Raw genomic sequence first — 21,168 nt, forward strand, 5'->3', positions numbered from 1 at the left:
GAGCCAGGAGGAGGCCTCAGGAAGGACCCAGGTGGGCTTCCCTTTCTGGTGACAGGAGCCAGAAGCAAGACAGGCCATGACTTAAAGGCCACGACTTAAGGTCACCCAAGTCGCTGTGCCCCATCCTGGCACATGAAATCTGCTCTCTCTGCACCCTGCCCAAGACCAGAGCCACATCCCATGCACGTGGACAGAAGTCACAAACCTCCCTTCTCACCGGTGCTTTATTTCCCATGAAAATCCCCCAAAGCCCGTGGAACTGACGTCTTTACATCACGACAGTAATCATAATGAATTGTTTGCTTTAAAAAACCACAAAGCTGGCTGTCGGAAGCATGGGCATGTGAACTATGACCTTGGGTCGGGGGTGGACTTATGGCGCACCCCGTGTGTCACAGAGGAAAACTCAATGTCCCTTCACAAGGAGGGCTTGGTGTCCACTGTTTCAGCCAAAACTGCCCCGTGAATAGAAATCTTCCACAAAGCCCATTTCAGAGGGTACAGCTAGGCTCCCGCCTGGATATGGTGGCCCCATCTGGGTGGAGCTGCACCTCGGAACCTCATGCACCTGTGGAGAGGTGGCCGGCCTGGAGACTGCCTCCCTGGGGGTCTCTCTCTCTACTCTGGAGGGGTCTGCATGGCTGGGTTGGGGTCCTTGGTTCCACTTGCCTGTTGTTTGTTTGTGGCTGCTGGTGGTCCTGAGGGGTGGCAGGTGGGCCACAGTGAACTGGGAGGCGGGGTGGGGGTCCATGTTGAAATTTCTTGTTCGGCCAGAATCTTTAGGCCACAGACTCCTTGAGGGCGGGATGGTCTGCCTCTCTCGTCCCTCTGTGGCCTCTGCACACGTGTTTTTGCGCACATGGTCAGTTGTGTTCGACTCTGAGATCCCACGGACTGTAGCCCGCCAGGCTCCTCTGCCCATGGGATTCTCCAGGCAAGAATACTGGAGTGGGTTACCATTTCCTCCTCCAGGGGATCTTCCCAACCCAGGAATCGAACCTGCATCTCCTGTGTTGGCAGGCAGATTCTCTACCACTGAACCACTTGGGAAGCCCCATTGGCTCTGCAGGCTGTCAGTAACTGTCAGGTTGGGTGGCATGCATCGGTTCCTATCCCCGGCTCCTTTCTCACTGTCACTGAAGCACTGTTTCTAGGAGTTACTGCATATACTGTACTGTGGATTTGTGGGCCTTGCAGGCCACGTGTCCATCTCATCAGCAGAGCAGAACCAGTCACTTGAACCTGGAGTTCAACCCGGCCCTGCAAATGCCGAGGCACCTTTTATAAAAGGAGGCACTCTGGGCAGGGGTGGAGCATGAGCAGACCCAGGATGGAGGGGACTTTCGGTAGGGGGGTGGGAGTGGAGAGAAGCAGCCTGCCTTGGGCTCCAGGTAACTCATCAGAGCTGGGAACACAGATCCTGTCCTTTATTTGACATTCAGGAAACAGAGCAGAAATACAAATTAAAAAATCCCACCAGACACCCAAAGGCCCCAGCCTTGCAGGAGCAGTGCTGGGTTCCAGAAGACAGAGGCCCAAGGCCTTGCATTTTCCAAGATGGGAGCCACCGGTGGGACAGCTCCTGCCATGCGGAAAGCCTTGTTGTCCCTTTGCCTCAGCGCTGAGTGCCACTGGCTCCCTCCTGTCGTCAGGGTAACCCTAGATGTACCCCCTTGATGCCAAGAATCTCCTACTGGGAGATGATTGAGGTAGGGGGTCGATCAAACCTGGATGACGCCAGCCAAGAAGCCAGCCACAGAGGCCAGACACCGCCCCTGCTTGACTTCTGCCCAGATTTATGGAAACAGAGGGCTTCCCTGGTGACTCAGATGGTAAAGAATCTGCCTGTCATGCAGGAGACCTGGGTTTGATACCTGAGTCAGGAAAATCCCCTGGAGAAGGAAATGGCAACCCACTCCAGTATTCTTGCCTGGAGAATCCCATGGACAGAAAAACCTGGTAGGTTATAGTCCATGGGTCAATGGGGTCGCAAAGAACCGGACACAACTGAACTACTCACACTTTTCATGGAAACAGAAACTCTCAGGGTCGTAGGGGACCACAGGGGACCACTCCGTGCAAGCATGCTCATCCTTTTCTTGAATGTCTTGAGAGACAGGGAACTCACTCCCTCTAGAGCCCACCTGACTGGCCTTTGGAGCACATTGCCTTTTTCTTTTCTCCCTAAGGAAATCTGTCTCCTTTTAGTGCAGGTGGCCATAGCATCCAGACCACTGTGATTTATTTTTCCCAGTGACATTTGTAACGCTCAAAAGTCCAGTACCCTGTATATGCTTTCTTATCCATCAGTATTTCTGTGATGAGCTTATCTTGAAAGCTGGTTTCTCAGCTTCTGCTCCTGGTGGGAACCCAAAGGGGCACATCCCAACTCCATGCTAGGGGGAGGGATTGGGAAAGTGAGGAGGCTCATTCTCTCGGTAGGAGGTATTGGTTGGGATTGCCCTGTGGCACGGCCTCTGCCTTAAAGGGACTGGAGAATGTTCTAGACTGAGGGAGGGGGTGGATTTGCAACTGTAGGGCAAGGATGATTATCAGTGGCCCTCACTGGTGCCATGGGCTCTGATGTTCCCCAAGGAGGTGGGAGTTATAGGTGGCGAGGGGGCTGGTTTAAAGGAAAAGCCTTGAGTTCCAAGGTCAGGCAGTTCCCCCAGGACACGGTGCTGCTGGGGGTGGTGCTGAACTTCCAGGCCCGATGCCCAGGACTGCAGGGACTGTTCTGGGAGGAAAGGCACGAGGAAGAATCCAGACCCAGCCAGGGAGTCGGTGGGCATCTGTGGCTCCAACCTGGACCAGGTGACACGCAAGAGAAGGGTCCTGACCAGGAGTCTGTGCAGTGGGATGGGGTCTCTGAGGCCACCAAGACGCGCGGGCCATGCTTGATGCTTCCCGCTCTTCTTGGCCATGAGTTCATGAGTGTGGAAGGGTGGAGAACTGGGTCCTTTTCCAGATGCATTAATACTGCATCATTAAGTGTTTTCAAACAGCTAGAAAGGATGTTGGGTTTCAGAGATGGATGGGGGAGACGGGCACCCCACCAGAGACTGGGACTTGGGATGAGGTGAGGATGAGATCCAGGGCCGCAGGGCATCCGACAGAGGTTTCTTGGCATCTGAGATCTTTCGTGTCCTCCTCTGTGCTCACGTTACTTCAGGACATGCTGGAGAGGGAGAGACATGGTCAAGTTACCATGATTGGATTTAGAGAAAGTGGAAAATGGAATTCAAAAGTGTGTGGAATTCAAAAGAATGATCTAATCTGGCTTTGGCATGCCCTTGACAGCAAGAGTGGCACCTACCTTGCAAAGTCTGCCACCTGCCACCCACCTTCCAGGTGTGGTTCTCAAGGGCACCTCTCTCTTGGTGCTCCAGCCAATGAGTAGGCCCCAGGGTGAGTGCCCTCAATCAGACTGGGTCAGTTTTCAATTCACCCATCTATTCACCATCCTTCCATCCACTTATCCAACCATCCATCCATCCACACACTCATCCATTTATCCATCTAACCAACCATCCATCCATCATCCATCCACCCACCCATTCATCCACTTATCCAACTCACCATTCACCCCTCCATCCACTTATCCAACCAACCATCCATCCATCCAACCACACACCCATCCATCCAACTATCCATTTATCCATCCATCCATCCATCCACACACTCATCCATTCATCCATCTAACCAATCATCCATCATCCATACATCCATTCACTTGTCCAACCAACCATCCATCTATCTACACACCCCCATACCCATCCAACCATCCATTTATCCATCCAACCATCCATACACACCCATGCATCCATCCAACCATCCATTTATCCATCTAACCATCCATTCATGCAACCATCTATCCATCCATCCATCCACACACCCATTCAACCATCCATCCATCGACTTATCCATCATCCATCCACCCATCTGTCCATCTATCCATTGGGCCCATCTATCTGTTTATCCACCCACCCATATACCTGTCCATCTACCTATCCACCCATCTATCCATCCATCTGTCCATCTATCCATTGCTCCCAACCATTCTTCCTATTATGTATTTAATCATTTAAAAAGTGCTTGTTTTTTATTATCTCTGCCTGAGGTTTCCCGGGGTGGGGGTGTCTAATTCTGCTGTTTGTTGTATCTGACTTTTTTCATGGTGAATGATTTCCTTGTGTGTTTCGTGTCTGTGGAGGGGGACTTACTCTCAGAACGCATGGATTGAGATGGTCTTGTCAGAAACGCATTGAGAACTTGCCTCTATTCAATGTCTCCAGGGCAGTACTGGTTTGAGTCCATTTTTGATGTTTATTTCTCAGCTTGGGGCTTCTTGGGTCACATGGATAGTATTAAGACATGTAGCTGGCCCATGTTACAGATTTTAGCAGAGAATGTGGTCAAGGATTAACCCTGCACATTCCAAAGAAAAGTCTGGCCCTTTCCCAGCCCCTTGGCGGCCACCTCCATGACCTTGGCATGTCCTTCTTGATAAGAGTATCTTTGCTTGCCTGGGTCCTTGGGTCATGCTGGATAATCTATGCTGCCAGTATGACTTAAGACAGGAGCTGTGGACCATCTGGTATCCGCTCAACCTCTGGAAGGGCTAGAGACGAAGGTCAGCCATGTGTACAGCCCACCACACACATGACTGACCCCCAATAAACACGCTGGACACCAGGGCTCCTGGCGAGCAGCACAGGTTGGTGACACTTGGTGTGCACCACCACACTTGGCTGCTGGGAGAATAAAGGGCTGTCCCCACGAGTCCCCTGGGAGATAACAGCTGGGAACTCACACCTGTCTCTCTTTTCCCAGCCCCATACAGCTCTTCCTATTGCTGATTTTGAGCTGTATCCACCCATCCACTGTGATAAACCATAACTGTGAGCAGATCTGCTTTGCTGAGTCCCGTGAGTGCTTCTAGCAAACCATGGACCCTGAGGGTGGTCCCCAGGACTCACGACGCACAGGGAGGCTTTTTCTGGCATCTAGAGCCAGGCAGACACACTGAGATAGGTAGTGGGCAGACAGCGCACCCTTCAGCTGAGTTAAATCCCAGGTTTCAGGGGTCCTGGCTATGGATGAATGTCTCAGCCAGGGTCCTCAGCCTGGGGCCTCCCATCACTGCACCCCCTGGAGTTGGGCAGGGACCAGCTGCTCACTCAACCCCAGAGGAGGCCCTGTTGTCATGGTAACTATGATCTCTCTGCCTCCCTGGTGCCTCCTCCCTCCACCACCAAGTCACAGGGACTCATCCAGGCTAGGTTCCACTTAGAATGTTTCCAAAAAAATGTACCAAGAACCACCTCTTCCCCCTCCCGCTGGCTTCCCATGCACCTTGTTTCCTGATCTTCTGTGGCCAGAGCAGACCTGTGGGAAAAGGAAGGAATCCCAGCATTAGTTGCCTGTTTGGGGAGCCTTGGCATTTGGCTGTGAGCCCTATGAGGGCCAACATGGCTGCATCCTGATCTGGCACAAAGCAAGCATCAGCATGTGTCTGCTGTGTAACAAATGAGCCAGGACAGGTAGTCACGAGGACAGCCAACCCCCTTGGCTGCCACAAAGTGAAACCACCAGTGCTGCCCCAGGCCTACCCGCCTGGAAGGTGGGACCCACCCACCAGGACCTGTACAAAGGCCAGCCAGAACCTCCATCTGAGAGCAGATCCTGGTCTCTCAGGAACATCAGTTGCCCCTGGTCCCTGTGCTTGGCCTGTGATAGATGCAGGGCGGGAGGAGGAGGAAGGGACAGTCCCAAGATATAGCCACTGCCCTCAAAGAGCCCAAGGACAGGAGAAGAAGGGTACAACAAGCAGCAACTGCAGGAGGCAGATGGCACAGAAAGAGACAGGGAAGGAGGGGCCCATGCCATCTGTCTGCACTTCCCAGGGGGAGGCACTAAAGGACTTTTATAACAACAGAGAGTCACTGGATTAAAGACAAATTAGGAGGGGGAGGGGAGTGGAAGGAACTGCTTAGTGGGGTACAGGGTCTCTCTCTCGGCGGAAAGAATGTTTGGGAGAGAGGTGCTGGTTGCCCACAACTGTTGTTGTTCAACTGCTCAGTCATGTCTGACTCTTTGCAGCCCCATGGATTGCAGCACCCTAGGCCTCCCTGTCCTTCACTATCTCTGGGAGTTTGGTCAAACTCGTGTCCATTGAGTCGGTGATGCCCTCCAACCATTTCCTCCTCTGTTGCCCTCTTCTTCTCTAGCCTTCAATCTTTTCAAGCATCCAGGTCTTTTTCAATGAGTCGGCTCTTTGAATCAGGTGGCCAAAGTACTGGAGCTTCGGCTTCAGCATCAGTCCTTTCAATGAATATTCAGGGTTGATTGCCTTTAGGGTGGGCTGGTTTGATCTCCTTGCAGTCCAAGGGACTCTAAAGAGATGTACTAAATCCACATTAAAATGGTTTGATAGAGTAGGTCTCATGGTGGACCTTTTATTTTGGTTTTTGCTTCACTATGAAGCATAGAGGATCTTAGTTTCCAGACCAGGGATGGAACCTGCGCCCCATGTAGTGGAAGTGAGGAGTCTTAACTACTGGATCACCAGGGAAGTCCCTGCTGCTGCTGCTAAGTCGCTTCAGTCGTGTCTGACTCTGTGCGACCCCATAGACAGCAGCCCACCAGGCTCCCCCATCCCTGGGATTCTCTAGCCAAGAATACTGGAGAGGGTTGCCATTTCCTTCTCCAAGGGAAGTCCCAAGGTGGTCTTATTTCAGCACCATAGTGACCTCAGATCACCTTCATCTGATGTTCTTTGGGCTTGGCAGCCGCTGGCAGGTGTGAGCTCTTGCCCACAGCCACCTAGATAGACGCTTACCTGTCTTCTGCCAGCCCCGCCTCTGCCTTCTCTTCAGACCTGGGCAGGACGTACTCCGGCTGCGGCCTCGCACTGGGAACAGAAAGAGGTGAGCAGGGATGACCAGCTGGCCGAGTGGGCTGAGGGGCTGTTGGCTCCCACTGCCCCTCCATCTGGACTGCCGTGACCTGACAGCAATCTGGAAAGGGTCTGCCTGCCCTGGGAAGTGCTGGGACCCAGAGGGTGGAGCAAGTGATGGGATGGTCAGGAATTCATCAAGATGAAGGCCATGGGGAGAAAGAAAAAATATATATAGAGAGAGATTTTTAAAAAGCAGAACAATAATGAAGAATAAAAGATAACAGCCCCTGAAGGGTAAAATGAGACTCCAACAGCAAAGAGAGAGAAGAAAAAGAAAAAGAAAAAAAATATATATATATATATATAAATAAGAAAAATATAAACAAGAGGGATCAGAATAATAACAAAGATTAGAAAATAATAGAATAAGAAACCACAATCACAGAAAACTAATCAAACTGATTACATGAACTACAGCCTTGTCTAACTCAATGAAACTATGAGCCATGCTGTGCAGGGCCACGCAAGACGGACAGGTCACGGTGGGAAGTTCTGACAAAACATGGTCCACTGAAGAAGGAAACGGCAAACCACTTCAGTATTCTTGCCTTGAGAACCCCATGAACAATACGAAAAGGCAAAAATATATGGCCCTGAAAGATGAACTCCCCAGGTCGGTAGGTGCCCAATATGCTACTGGAGATCAGTGGAGAAACAACTCCAGAAACAATGAAGAGACAGAGCCAAAGCAAAAAAAAAAAAACACAAAAAACCCAGCTGTGGATGTGACTGGTGATGGATGGAAATAGTCTAATGCTGTAAAGAACAGTATTGCATAGGAACCTGGAATGTTAGGTCTGTGAATCAAGGTAAATTGGAAGTGGTCAATCAGGAGATGGCAAGAGTGAACATAGACATTTTAGGAATCAGTGAAGTAAAATGGACTGGAATGGGTAAATTTAACTCAGATATCCATTATATTTACTACTGTGGGCTAAGAATCCCTTAGAAGAAATGAAGTAGCCCTCATAGTCAACAAAAGAGTCCCAAATGCAGTTCTTGGGTGCAGTCTCAAAAATGACAGAATGACCTCTGTTCATTTCCAAGGCAAAACTTTCAATATCACAGTGATCCAATTCCATGCCCCAATCAGTAATGCTGAAGAAGCTGAAGTTGAACGGGTCTATGAAGACCTACAAGACCTTCTAGAACTAACACCCAAAAGAGATGTCCTTTTCATTACAGGGGACAGGAATGCAAAAGTAGGAAGTTAAGAGGTACTTGGAGTAACAGGCAAGTTTGGCCTTGGAGTACAAAATGAAGCAGGGCAAAGGCTAACAGTTTTTCCAAGAGAACGCACTGGTCATAGCAAACACCCTCTTCCAACAACACAAGAGATGATGCTACACGTGGACATCACCAGATGGTCAATACCGGAATCAGATTGATTATATTCTTTGCAGTCAAAGATGGAGAAGCTCTATACAGTCAGCAAAAACAAAACCTAGAGCTGACTGTGGCTCAGATCATGAACTCCTTATTGCCAAATTCAGACTTAAATTGAAGAAAGTAGGGGAGACCACTAGACCATTCTGGTATGGCCTAAATCAAATCCCTTACAATTATACAGTGGAAGTGACAAATAAGCTCAAGGGATTAGATCTGACAGAGTGCCTGAAGAACTATGGATGGAGGTTCGTGACATTGTACAGGAGGCAGTGATCAAGACCATCCTCAAGAAAAAGAAATGCAAAAATGCAAAATGGTTGCCTGAGGAGGCCTTACAAATAGCTGAGAAAAGAAGAGAAGCTAAAGGCAAAGGAGAAAAGGAAAGATATATCTATCTGAATGCAGGGTTCCAAAGAATAGCAAAGAGAGATAAGAAAGCCTTCCTCAGCGGTCAATGCAAAGAAATAGAGGAAAACAACAGAATGGAAAAGACTAGAGATCTCTTCAAGAAAATTAGAGATACCAAGGGAATATTTCATGCGAAGATGGGTGCAATAAAGGACAGAAATGGTATGGACCTGACAGAAGCAAAAGATATTAAGAAAGGGTAACAAGAATACATAGAACTATACAAAAAGGATCTTCATGACCCATGGCTTTACTGTGCAGAGGATAAGGCCCAGGCCCCCAGGAGGATCCCCAGGGCCCTGGGCAGGGGAACAGTAGATGGATTCCCCTCTCTTCCACATCCAGAGGGACCCCTGCTCTGTCTTCCCTCTCTCCTGCACCCACAGGACCTACATGGGCAGAGAGTGCCCTTGGAGGTGTCCCTGGAGGACAGAAGGGGTCCCAGAGAGTGGAGGGAGCCCAGAGGGAGGCGGGCCCTGGAGGATGGAGGGGGCCCTGGGAAGGAGGAGGGAAACTGGAGGATAGGGGGGTTCCCAGATGGTGGAGGGCCCTTGGAAGGGAGAAGGAGGGGGCATGCAGAGTATGGGGACCTTGGAGGGTGGAGGGTTTCCTGGATGGTGGAGGGCTTGGCCTGGAGGGAGGAGAGAGCCCTTAAGGGCAAGAGGGGAACCCCACGGAGCAGAAGGGTCCCCAGAGGGATGAGGGGTCTCCAGAGGTGTAACAGGAGGGAAAGGCAGGGCACAGCTTTTGAAAGAATGACATAGCCCAAGGACACAACATAAACAAATAAGAATCAAATAGGTCCAAGAAGGGAGACAAAAGGACTTTGATTAGACCTTGATCCTCGATCTGCGAGCTAAATGACACACCCAGAGGCACCACGACAGTTCCAAGGCACTGTCAAAAGACCAAGGAGTCGGCAGTTGCCCAATTCCTGGAAATCTCCACCCTTTCCCCTAAAATAGTTGGAATAATCCTCCCACTCGTTAGCCTATGAAATTACTCACCCTATAAACACTAACCACACCACATTTCATGGCCACGCTTGCCCTCTGCAATGGCCCACACTCTGTCTGTGGAGTGTACTTCTCTCCGCATCTGCATAAATCCACCTCTTACCTATCACTGTCTTTCACTAAATTCTGCGGTGAGACTTCAAGAACCCGAGTTTCATCAGGTCCTGAAACAAGGCACTGTGGGTTTTGGCTGGGTTCGAGTCCCAATCTGACATACATGGTTTCAGAGGGAGGAGGAAACTGGAAAGCAGGGAGCGGAGGGGGACCTGGGGGTGAGCCCCGGTGGGTGGACGAGGCCGGGAGAGCGGCCTCCTGAAGTGTGGAGGGCTCAACCTGGGGGCCTTAGGAGGCTCCCCGGGGCCGAGCCCCCACTGTCATCAGCATCATTAGAAGGACTCTACCGAGCCCACTATTTTTGCCCAGTGGGTTACACTGGTCCTAATTCCTCATGATAACCCACAGGATGGCTGTGAATTTTTCACTTGTCTAATGTTATGCTGAGACTGAGCAGGGGAGCCTGGATTCCAGCCTGGGTCTGACTCCAATCCTTCTAGAGAAGGCAGGGCTTTGAAACAGATGTGTGCGTGACATGGGTCCCAACTGAGTTGAAGCCGCCGGCTTCCCCCAGCCTTGACCCAGCTCAGCGCCAGCCCCAACCCGGCCAGAATATGGGTGGCTCCGCACAGACCTTTCCCTCCTGGCCTTCAGCCGTTCCTCCTCGTACCTGGAAGACAGAAAAAGGAGAAGGCTTAAGAGGTGGCCTGGGAATCCTCTCCCCTCTGGGAACAGGAAAGCAGTCTCACTGTCACATCTGAACACATGCCAGGCTTCAGAGCAGACAGGATAGCCTGCAGCTACTTTACAAAGCCCCACCTCATCCCACCTCAGGGCAGGGATAGCTGTTTTACTGGCATATTCCAGTGTCTGGTGTTGCTGCAACTCAGCAGACATTTCTAGCATCTGCCCTAAACAAAGCCAGGATAAAGCAATTAATTATTAATGTGGTTTTGTCTACAGATGCCCCCCACCCCCAAAGGGCCAGAGAGTCAATATTTTCAGCTTTTCAGACCAGTCTCTGTGGCAACCCCTTGATTCTGTTGTAGCTCGAAAGCAGCCATGGATGATTTGTAAATGGACAAGTATAGCTGTGTGCCAATAAAACTTTATTTATAAAGACAAGCCAGGGGCCAGGACTCACTGGCCCCTCTGCCTGCACTAGAGGGGCCAGGTCCGCTGTATTCTGTTATTTCACAGGCGCCTGTTTCACTCTATTTCCCTCTGTCTTGCTCTCCCACTCAGGTCTGGTTCTCTGGCAGCCTGACTGGCAGAGCATGGGAGGCTGGGAGATGAGCAGCTCTGGGGATGATGGGGATGGAGGTGGGGCAGTGCTCCCACGGCATAAGACACTCACTGTAGCACGCAGTCTGGGATTTGCACGTGCTCCATGGGGATGAGCTGCTCCAGATCTTCCAAGCTGTGCACATACTGGATCTTGTTGATGAACTTGACGCTGGCGGGAGGAGAAGGATGGACACGTCTGAAAGCCAGCCCTTGGGGTGGTGACTCAGGGTCAGAGGGAGCGATGGCAGCCAGGGATGCACACGCAGCCCCATTCCTGGATGCCCCAGGACACTCACCCAAACCTCCCTCTCAGCCCATGCCAGACCTCAGCCCCTGCCCCTGGTGTGGGTACAGAGCAGAACCTGGGGTCTCCGCCTGCAAGAAGGGAAGGCTCCTGAGCCATGTGTCTGACACCAGTCCCTGCTGAGCAGAGAGTTGTTGTTCAGTCGCTCAGTCGTGTCTGACTCTTTCAGATCCTGTGAACTGCAGCACACCAGGCCTCTCTGTCCTTCACTCTCTCCCTGAGTTTGCTCAAACTCACTTCCATTGAGTCGGTGACACCATACAACCCTCTCATCCTCTGTCGCTCTCTTCTCCTCCTGCCTTCAATCTTTCCCAGCACCAGGGTCTTTTCTAATGAGTCGGCTTTTTGCATCAGGTGGCCAAACTACTGGAGCTTCAGCTTCAGCATCGGTTCTTCCAATGAACATTCAGGGTTGATTTCCTTTAGGATTGACTGGTTTGCTCTCCTTGCAGTCCAAGGGATTCTCCAGAGTCTTCTCCAGCACCACAATTTGAAGGCATCAATTCTTCGGCACTCAGCCTTCTTTTTGGTCCAACGCACATCCATACACGACTACTGGAAAAACCATAGCTTTGACTATATGGACTTTTGAGCAGAGAGGGAAAGAAGGAAGAAAGCAGAGAGGGACAAGATGCTATTAATATCAGACTCCAGGCTCCATCTTCCCCAGGAGGTGCTCCTCCGTGTCAATCTTCCCAAGAACACTTTCATGGCACAATTGTCACTGTCTGGTGGCACCAGTAGTCACTTGGGCATGAGACAGGTGCACGTGGGGACTGCTGATTCATCTTCCATTCTTCCCAGGTAAATGGCTTCTTCCTGTCCAAATCCAGCTCTGGCCACTGGCTACTACTGATGTGACTGGTCACCAGCTTGGGGCTTTGAACTCGTGATTTTTAAAAAAAAAAAACATTACCTTAAATCTAATTTTGGTACAATGCCAAATAAACTCCTTTTCAAGGTCAAATCAGTTTTTCTAACAATGAGTTACATCCTCTAAGGCTCAGAGAAAGTAACTGTACAATAAGTCATAAAATAATCAAATGGGGACTTCTCTGGTGGTCCAGTGGATAGGACTCCGAGCTTCCACTGCAGGGGGCCTGGGTTCGATCCCTGGTTGGGGAACTAAGATCCCACATGCTGAGAAGCATGGCCGAAAAGTAAAATAATAAAAAATAAAAAGAGGAACTAAAGAGCCTCTTGGTGAAGGTGAAGGAGGAGACTGAAAAAGCTGGCTTGAAGCTCAACATTTAAAAAAACTAAGATCATGGCATCTGGTCCCATCGCTTCATAGCAAATAGAAGGCAAAAAAGTGGAAGCAGTGACAGATTTTATTTCCTTGGGCACCAAAATCACTGTGGATGATAACTGCAGCCATAAAATCAAAAGACGCTTGCTCCTTGTAAGGAAAGCTATGACAAAAATCTAGACAGTGTGTTAGAAAACAGAGACGTCACTTTGCCGACAAAGGTCCATATAGTGGCCATATCACACAGTATGAGGGATCTTAGTTCCCCCACCACGGATGGAACCCAAAATCCCCCTGCACTGGAAGCACAGAATCTTAACCACTGGACTGCTGGGGAAGTCCAGTTTTAAACTGTGTAAAGCAACAATAGAGACTCCCCAAAGAGGAGCTGGAAAATGGTGATTTAAAAAAAAAAGACACATGGCAACCCAGGTGGGTATCTGGACTCAGATCACGATCTCACCTGATGAAAGGGCGGGAGATGGCCAGAACGGTGCGGATGAACCAGGATGGGTGGACGATGATTAAGGACTTCAGGTTTTTCCGAAGTCTGTGTGGGGAGGCAGAGAGAGCAATATGGGCTCCCTGGGGGGAAAGCCCCGGGGAGGGAGCAGCTAAGGGGTGTCACCCACTCTGTGAGCCCAGGCGGTGCTCTGATGATCTCCACTGATGGGGAGGAGACTGAGTTTTGGTTAAGCTAAGCCCACCCCCTCCACCCCTCGAAGAGTCTGCAGGTGGCAGAGCCCACGTCTGGCCCCGGCTCCCTCTTAATTTAGATTCTGAGGATCTGACTGTGTGGCCATGTGCGTGCGTGTGTAAGTCACTTCAGTCGTGTCCAACTCTGTGACTCCATGGACTGCAGCCCACTAGGCTCCTCTGTGCATGGAATTCTCCAGGCAAGAATACTGGATGGGGCTGCCACGTCCTCCTCCAGCGGATCTTCCCGACCCGGGGACTGAACCCGCCTCTTTTACGTCTCCTGCATTGGCAGGTAGGTTCTGGGGAAGCCCTTGCATGGCTACATCACCTCTCCTTCCTGAAAGATTTTCTAGGGCCCCCAGTTCTAAGCGCCTGCTACGGGCGAGTTAACTGCAGCCCTCTTTGTCTGGGAGCGGGACCACTGCAGGGGTCATTAGCTAAGGTGAGATCATATCCCAGCAGGGCCTGCCGCCTAACCCACAGTCACTGGAGTGTCCTTATAAAAGGGGGCATTTGCACCCAGGCGCGCACAGGGGCGGTTCTCCCTCACGGTTCCAGAAGGAACCGACCTTGCGGACAACTTGACCAAGGACTTCTAGCTTCCAGAACTAGGAGACGACACACGTCTGGTGTTGAAGCTGCCCAGCCTGGCCCTTTCAGAGTGGGAGGGACTTCAGTGCGAGGCGGTCCCTCAGCCCCACGCACTCACCTCCTGTCGATCATCTGGTAGCACTTTTTCAGCCAGCCAATGCCCGGCATCCTCCGCCGGGGCGTGGCGCCGTTCAGGTACACGATCATGTAATCTTCCGCCACGAGGAGCTCCAGGCTGCTGATGACGTACCTAGTCATGGGGCACAGAGGACCAGGGACCCGGCAGGACTGGTTCAGAGTCAGGAAGCCCGGTTCCCCGGGCCTAAGCCCTCTGTCCCCCATCCTTCCTGTTTCTACCTGCCCTGGCTGTGTCACACCTGTTCAGGTGTCGTTGGCTGTCCTGGCATGCTCAGCCGGATAGGGGGGAGGGGAGCAGAGGACTCCAGTGGGCACAGTGATCATAGCTGTTACTATCTTACTGAGGAGTTTTGCTTGTTTGTTTGTTTTTAAACTGAGTCCCTTGGACTGCAAGGAGATGAAACCAGTCGATCCTAAAAGGAAATCAACCCTGAACATTCGCTGGAAGGACTGATGCTGAAGCTGAAGCTCCAGTACTTTGGCCACCTGATGGGAAGAGCCCACTCATTGGAGAAGACCCTGATGCTGGGAAAGATTGAGGGCAGGAGGAGAAGGGGACCACAGAGGATGAGATGGTTGGAGGGCATCACCAACCTGATGGACATGAATTTGAGCAAGCTCCAGGAGACAGCGGAGAACAGGGAAGCCTGGCGCCCTGCAGTCCATGGGTCGAAAAGAGTTGGACACAACTTAACAACTGAACAATTTTTTTGAGTGTTTACTGGGTGCCAAGTGATTTATACCCTTGAACTCATCTAATGTCTCCATTAATTCTGGAATGTAAGTTTCAACAGCCCCAGATGCCCTTGGGGGACAGATACCCACAGCCAGTGGTCCACTGCGCCTGACTTTAGGGACCTGGGGTCCATCCCAGCCCTGTCTCCCCCTAAGTGATTTCAGAAGAATCCTCCCCTCTCTCAGCCTCCACTTCCCCATCTGTAAATCAGGGAGGCTGGGATCCCTGGCAAGTCAGGCCACTTTCTGGTCTGACCTTCCATGGGTACTTCCTCTTCCTCTGGCCCACCTGGCACCCTCACCCCCGTCTCCCGAGGAAGAAGGAAATCTTCATAATAATGAAAACAGGAGTGATAACGATTTGCTGAGCTCTTACTGTCATCTGCCAGGTTTTTTTTTTTTGCCACACCAGGAGGCATATAGTGAGTTTCAGGATCTTAGTTCTCCAACCAGGAATCAGACCCACAGCCCTGCATTAAGAACCCAAGGATGGTGTGGTCTTAACCACTGGACACCAATGAAGTCCTACCAGGTGCTTTATGCTTAATTATCTGTCTCCATCCTAGCAAAACTGTACCTGTGTGTCCTTGGGCAAGTGACTTAACCTCTCTGTGCCTCAAGCACTGCAGCCACAGAATGGAAGGCAACTGTAACTGCCCCACAGAGTCTTGTTGGGGAGGAACGTGCTCTCACATACAAAGCCCTTAGCATTGTGGCTATCGCATAGTGTGCATGCACGCTCAGTCGCTTCAGTCGAGTCTGATTCTGTGGCACCCTGAGGACCGGGGCCTGCCAGGCTGCTCTATCCATGGGATTCTCCAGGCAAGAATACTGGAGTGGGTTGCTATGTCCTCCTCCAGGAGATCTTGCCAACCCAGGGATCGAACCCATGTCTCTTGTGTCTCCTGCATTGGCGGGTGGATTCTTTACCGCTGAGCCACCGGGGAAGCCCACCCTGGTCTGCCTGTGGTCGAGCCCTTCCCTGGTGCCAGGCAGAACCATCCAGTGTGGTCCTTGCTGCCTGTCCTGCACACCGGCTGGGAACCTCAGAACTGTGGGCAGCTGGGATGGAGCGGCCAGGTCACTTACAGGAAGAGGTTCTCCATGATGTAGTGGTAGTCGGGGGAGCTGCTGTCCGGGAGGAAGCAGGCAGCAAAGACGATAATGGCGTTGAGACCTTCGCCGTAGTACCCTGCGGAGAGGCAGCTGGTGAGCAGCGCTGGGCAGGGCTGGGCAGAGCCCTCTCCCAGCTCTGAGTTGCCCTGTGCTCTGCCCCATGCATGCGTCTCATAGCTGGCCGGCCCCCTCCCACCCACTGCCCATACTCAGAGGACACAGCTCTGAGCCCCAGCAGCCTGGCTAGAGAAGCCAGAAAACACCTTCCATGGGGGATGCCAACCACCCTCATGGGTACCTCTGGTGTGCCCCCACGTGTCTAAGCCTTGCTCCCATGTGAATTTCATCCCTGCACACCTAGACACTACAGCTGAACATCCCCCTGGCTCAGAAGAAGAGACCGAGGTTCAGAGAGGACCGCTCCGGGGCCCTCTAGTTGTTGGAGCCAGGAGGGGGCCTCGGGGCATGGTCTCACCTCCATGGGTCACCACCCTCATGTAGGGCCGGATCATGTGTAGATCGATCCGGTGTTCCTGTTCCCCAATGATCACCGTCCTCCACAGACGCCCATTGGCTGCGCCGCCATCCTCTGCCGAGCCGTCCCCAAACAGATCCGCGCTGTCCCCAGGCATGTTCTTGGCAGCGGCCACGGGGGTGTCATCTGGAGCAGGGCAGCAGGGAGGGTGAGAAGGAGGGGAATGCCTGAATCTGGACATCTCGTCCCAGCCTCCCTCTCTGGGAGGGCTGCCTTGGCCGCCCGTGGCCACAGAGCCTCTTCCTCTCCTCCCCAGGCCAGAGGAAGACCACTCACCTCACCCTTTTTCTGGGTAGAGCCCATTTCTTGCTGGGTGACCTTGCACACATTTCTTTTCCCTCTCTGGGCTTCTCGGGGGTTCTTAACCACTCTTGAAATTATCTGTCTCTTGCCCATCTGTCATCCTGCAATCTCCCCGCCTCGAAAATAGCCTGGCTGTTTCCCTAGCTGCTCAGGCCCCAAACCCAGCTACCATCTTCGACCTCTTTCCCCTTCATATTTCACATCCCCCCAACAAATGCTGCGCCTCTGCTTCCGTCCCCATGGACACCACCATTGCTACCTTTTTTAAAAGTACTTATTTGATTGCTCCCTCTTAGTTGCAGCATGCAAAATCTAGTTTCCTGACCAGGGATCGAACCTGGGCCCCTGCATTGGGACCATGGGGTCTTAGCCACTGGACCACCAGGGAAATTCCCTGTTGCTATCTTTCTGACCTGTGTTCTTGCCTTGGAATATCAGCTCCAGTAATACCCACCCAGTGAGGCCAGTCCCGACAACCCTGCAGAAGAACCCTCCTCACCCTAGGAAGCCTGGTTCAGGGTGTCTTGGGCTGGGCACTGTGGACATTTAGGGCCAGTCACTGCCTGTGGGAGGCATCCTGGGCACTACAGGGTGTGGAGCAGCATCCCTGATCCCACCCCCTCGATGCCAGGATCCCCCAAGTTGTGACAACCACAGATGCCCCCAAATGTGGCCCAGTGTCCCTTGGGAGGGTTGAATTGCCTGAATGAGCCCCCCTGCCCTCTCCCATCACCTATTTCTCCCACAGCACCAGTGACCAGGTGCAGTTACCTTGTGCCCATTTGTTCTGTTACCCAGAGCCCTGCTTTCTGGCTGCCCTGAGAGCAGGCAGGCACCGTGTTTTCCCGATGGTCCCTGCCCTCTCTACCCTACCCCTACATGGCAATCAAGACCCGCTCCACGTACACCTGTGGAATCAGGGGGCAGCCCCTCCTTCTGGTCTTGATCACCTTTGATCAAGTGAATCGGGTGAAAGACACGTCTCCCAGCAAAGTCCACAAGTCCACGAGAGAATGCACGTGGAGTCCCAGGGCCTGTTTTGGGAGTCTTGGGTTGGAAGCCCCACCCCAGGATTTCCATGGTGAGTCAGTGGTTAAGACTCCATGCTTCCAATGCAGGGGGAACAAGTTCCATCCCTGGTCTGGGAACTAAAATGCTACACAGCGTGGCCAAACCCCCCACCCCACCCAACACAACAAAAGAAGCCCTGCCCGCCTTGAACCTCTGGGAATGGAGGAGGAGGGGACTCTGGCAAGATGGCCCCAGAAGCCGAGAGGAGCACTGGGGTCTGATTTGGGGGTCGGGTAGGGACAGTGAGTGACCGACCTCACCTTCCCACTCCAGCTCATTGCCATTCCCCAGGAACTCCAGTGAGTCGGTCTCATCAGGGGTCTCAATGTCATCCACATTGATGTCCAGGTCATCGGGGGTGTCTAGGAAGTCATCTGACAGCAGGGAGCCCTCACTCTGGTCCAGGGAAATGTTGATCTCAGGGGCCACCAGCGTCTTTCGCTTACGATGAGCCCCATTGAAGTTCAGCGTGTTGGGAGGGGCTGTGGGGGAAAGGGAAAACAGAAAGTCAAAGCAAAAACAAATCAGTCGCTTGTTTTTTCTTCCCCTTCTCCTATTCCAGATCCTACAGAGATCTGTTCTGCCCTGCCGTGGGGAGTGCTCAGAAATCAGACAACATCCTTTCACAGCAGCAGTTAATGGAACCATCCAACTTGGAGGACAAGGGCAGACACTTGGACATTGGACAGTCCTGGGTTCAGAGCCTGACCTTGCTACCCACCAGCTCTGTGACCCTGCAGTGCCACCTTGCTCTGAGCTTGACTCAGTTTTACCATCTGCAAAATGGGACTCACAGGTGAGTCAAGTCAAGGTCAAACAATGACATGGGCATTAGACCCCAGGCAGCCTGGTCTTCAGATTGAGCTCCAGACCTGCCAGTATCTGCGCCTTTTGTTCCTTCTGGCTAAGGCTGATGGAGAATGTCCGAGTTCTGCTTTTTCCCTTTCTGGGATGTGTGACTCTAACAATTAACTTTTAGTGATCACATAACACAGGCCAGGCCCTAGCCCACATGTTCATGTTCTGACTTCTGTAGACAGATAAGTGTGTTCAGTCATGTCTGACTGTTTTCCACCCCATGGACTGTAGCCTCCCAGGCTCCTCTATCCATGGGACTCTCCAGGCAAGAATACTGAAGTGGGTTGCCATGCCCTCCTCCAGGGGATCTTCCTGACCCAGGGATCAAATCTGTGTCTCTTGTGTCTCCTGGATCTCCTGCCTTGGCAGGTGGATTCTTTACTGCTGAGTCAGTTGCAGCCTTGCTACTGCCCCATTGGACAGATGAGTAAACTGAGGCACAGGGAGGCAGGATCTTCCCACGTCACTCTGAAGCCCATGGGGGTGGATATTCCCCATGGTTTGGACCACTTCCTCCTAAAGACACTTAGCCTGGACTCTGGTCTCCTTATAAAAGGTGGTTTCACCTCCTGGGCTGCCCCCAAGGGGTTAAGGCCATCTAACAGCCTTTGGAGCAGAGCTAACCCCTCAGGCTTATGGGGTTTACAAGGGGAGGAAAGCCATCCCTTCCCCCAAAGGCAATTCTGGGAAAAGAGGCTGACCTTCCAGAGACCCCAGAAATTCTCCCTGTTTCAATACACAGCCTTTGAAGACAAAATTAATAAACGAGTTGGAGAGTCCCTCACCAACTCAATGGACATGAGTCTGAGCAAACCCCAGGAGATACTGAAGGACAGGGAATCCTGGTGTGCTGCAGTCCATGGAGTCGCAGAGAGTTGGACACGACTGAGCGACTGAGCAACATCAAGGAGAATCTCACCCCTCTCTTATATTGGATGACATTCATAGATCCATAATTAAATGGACCACATTTTTTAAAGTATTTATTTTTATTTATGTATTTGATTGTGCTTTGATTGGTCTTACTTGCAGCATGTGGGATCTAGTTCCCTGAGCAGGGATCAAACCCGTGTCCCCTGCATTGGAAGCTTGGAGTCAGCCACTGAACCACCAGGGAAATCCTTGGATTACCTTTTTTTTCATTTTGAATCTCATATATATATATATGTTTTTTTCACTTTGAAGCTCTCGATCCATAAGCAACAGGTCAGACTGCTTCAAGAGACTGCGGTATAGAAATATGCATTTTGGCAGAAAATTATAAAGACGCAAGGTATAGGAATCTGCCTGCTAATTCAGAAGACACAGGCTCAGTCCTTGACCTGGGAAGATCCCACATGCCTCGGATCAACTAAGCCGAAGCACCACAATTACTGAGCCTGCAGCAAGAGAAGCCACCGCAATGAAAAAAAGCCTGCACACTGCAAACAGAGAATAGCCCTCGCTTGCTGCAACTAGAGAAAGCCCTTGCACAGCAGTGAAGGCCTGGCACAGCCAAAAATAAATAAATAAACAAAATGGGAAAAAAACCCATAAGTCATGTTTACCAAGTGTCTGCTCTATGTGAGGCACTGGCATAGTTTCCTGCTCTCACCATGACTTTGTGTGATGGGAAATATTACCCATTTTACAGATGGGGACATTGAGGCAGGGACCTTCCCAGGGATATGACTCCAGTCCTCTCAACTTACCCTCCCTTTTTCATGGGAAGTGTGTTGGGAGCAGTGAATCAGGAGCACTTGATTTAAAATACTGTTTAACCTGGTGGTCCAGTGCTTAAGAATCTGTCTTTCAGTGCAGGGAATTTTGTTTGATTCTGGCTTCCCTGGTGGCTCAGATGGTAAAGAACCCGCCCACAATGCAGGAGACCCGGGTTCAATCCCTGGGTCAGGAAGATCCCCTGGAGAAGGGTATAGAAACCCACCCAGCATTCTTGCCTGGAGAATTCCATGGATAGAGGAGCCTGGTGGGCTGCAGTCCATGGGGTCACAAAGAGTCGGACATGACTGAGTGACTATTTTCATTCATTCATTCTTCCAGGAACTAAGATCTCACATGCCATGGAACAAATAAGCCTGTGCACCACAACTAAGACGACCCAATCCACTCAAAGAAATAAGTATGTTAAAAAGAATCCTGCTGCTTTTGCAGGTGGGATCAGGTTGTGGATCACAGCATGGTGACTGCAAGATTGAAAGTGCAGGGAACCACAGAGGCAGCAATGTCACCATGTGGACCCGGAGGAAAGGGCATTGAACCAAAGAGGATGATTCTTCAGCCTTCAAACCTAATGGAATTTGCCTTTAAAAAAATCTAGTGGAATTTGCCCTGCCAAATTTCAGACTCGCTGGGACTCGTGACCCCTTCATCCTTCCAATTTCTCCCATTTGCAGTGGGAATATCTATTCTGTGCTTGTCTCACCTTTGTACTTTGGAAGCAGAGAGATTGCTTGA

General features: G+C 51.5%; 1 protein-coding gene across 1 annotated transcript in view; it reads right to left on the reverse strand.

Moving 5' to 3' along the window:
- Positions 1–3,158: 3,158 nt before the first annotated feature.
- ATCAY (ATCAY kinesin light chain interacting caytaxin) overlaps positions 3,159–21,168 on the reverse strand; it is a 34,104-nt gene continuing 16,094 nt past the window's right edge. The window contains exons 3-12 of the mRNA XM_068981011.1: positions 18,117–18,338; positions 16,423–16,608; positions 15,921–16,023; positions 14,077–14,208; positions 13,132–13,218; positions 11,186–11,284; positions 10,463–10,498; positions 6,842–6,913; positions 5,315–5,388; positions 3,159–3,178 (exon numbers count right to left, since the gene is read on the reverse strand). Of these exons, the coding sequence (XP_068837112.1) occupies positions 3,159–3,178; positions 5,315–5,388; positions 6,842–6,913; positions 10,463–10,498; positions 11,186–11,284; positions 13,132–13,218; positions 14,077–14,208; positions 15,921–16,023; positions 16,423–16,608; positions 18,117–18,338 (1,031 nt within the window). The remainder of the gene's footprint in view (positions 3,179–5,314; positions 5,389–6,841; positions 6,914–10,462; positions 10,499–11,185; positions 11,285–13,131; positions 13,219–14,076; positions 14,209–15,920; positions 16,024–16,422; positions 16,609–18,116; positions 18,339–21,168) is intronic.

The sequence above is a fragment of the Capricornis sumatraensis genome, chromosome 9, assembly GCF_032405125.1.
Source record: "Capricornis sumatraensis isolate serow.1 chromosome 9, serow.2, whole genome shotgun sequence".
Lineage (NCBI taxonomy): Eukaryota > Metazoa > Chordata > Mammalia > Artiodactyla > Bovidae > Capricornis > Capricornis sumatraensis.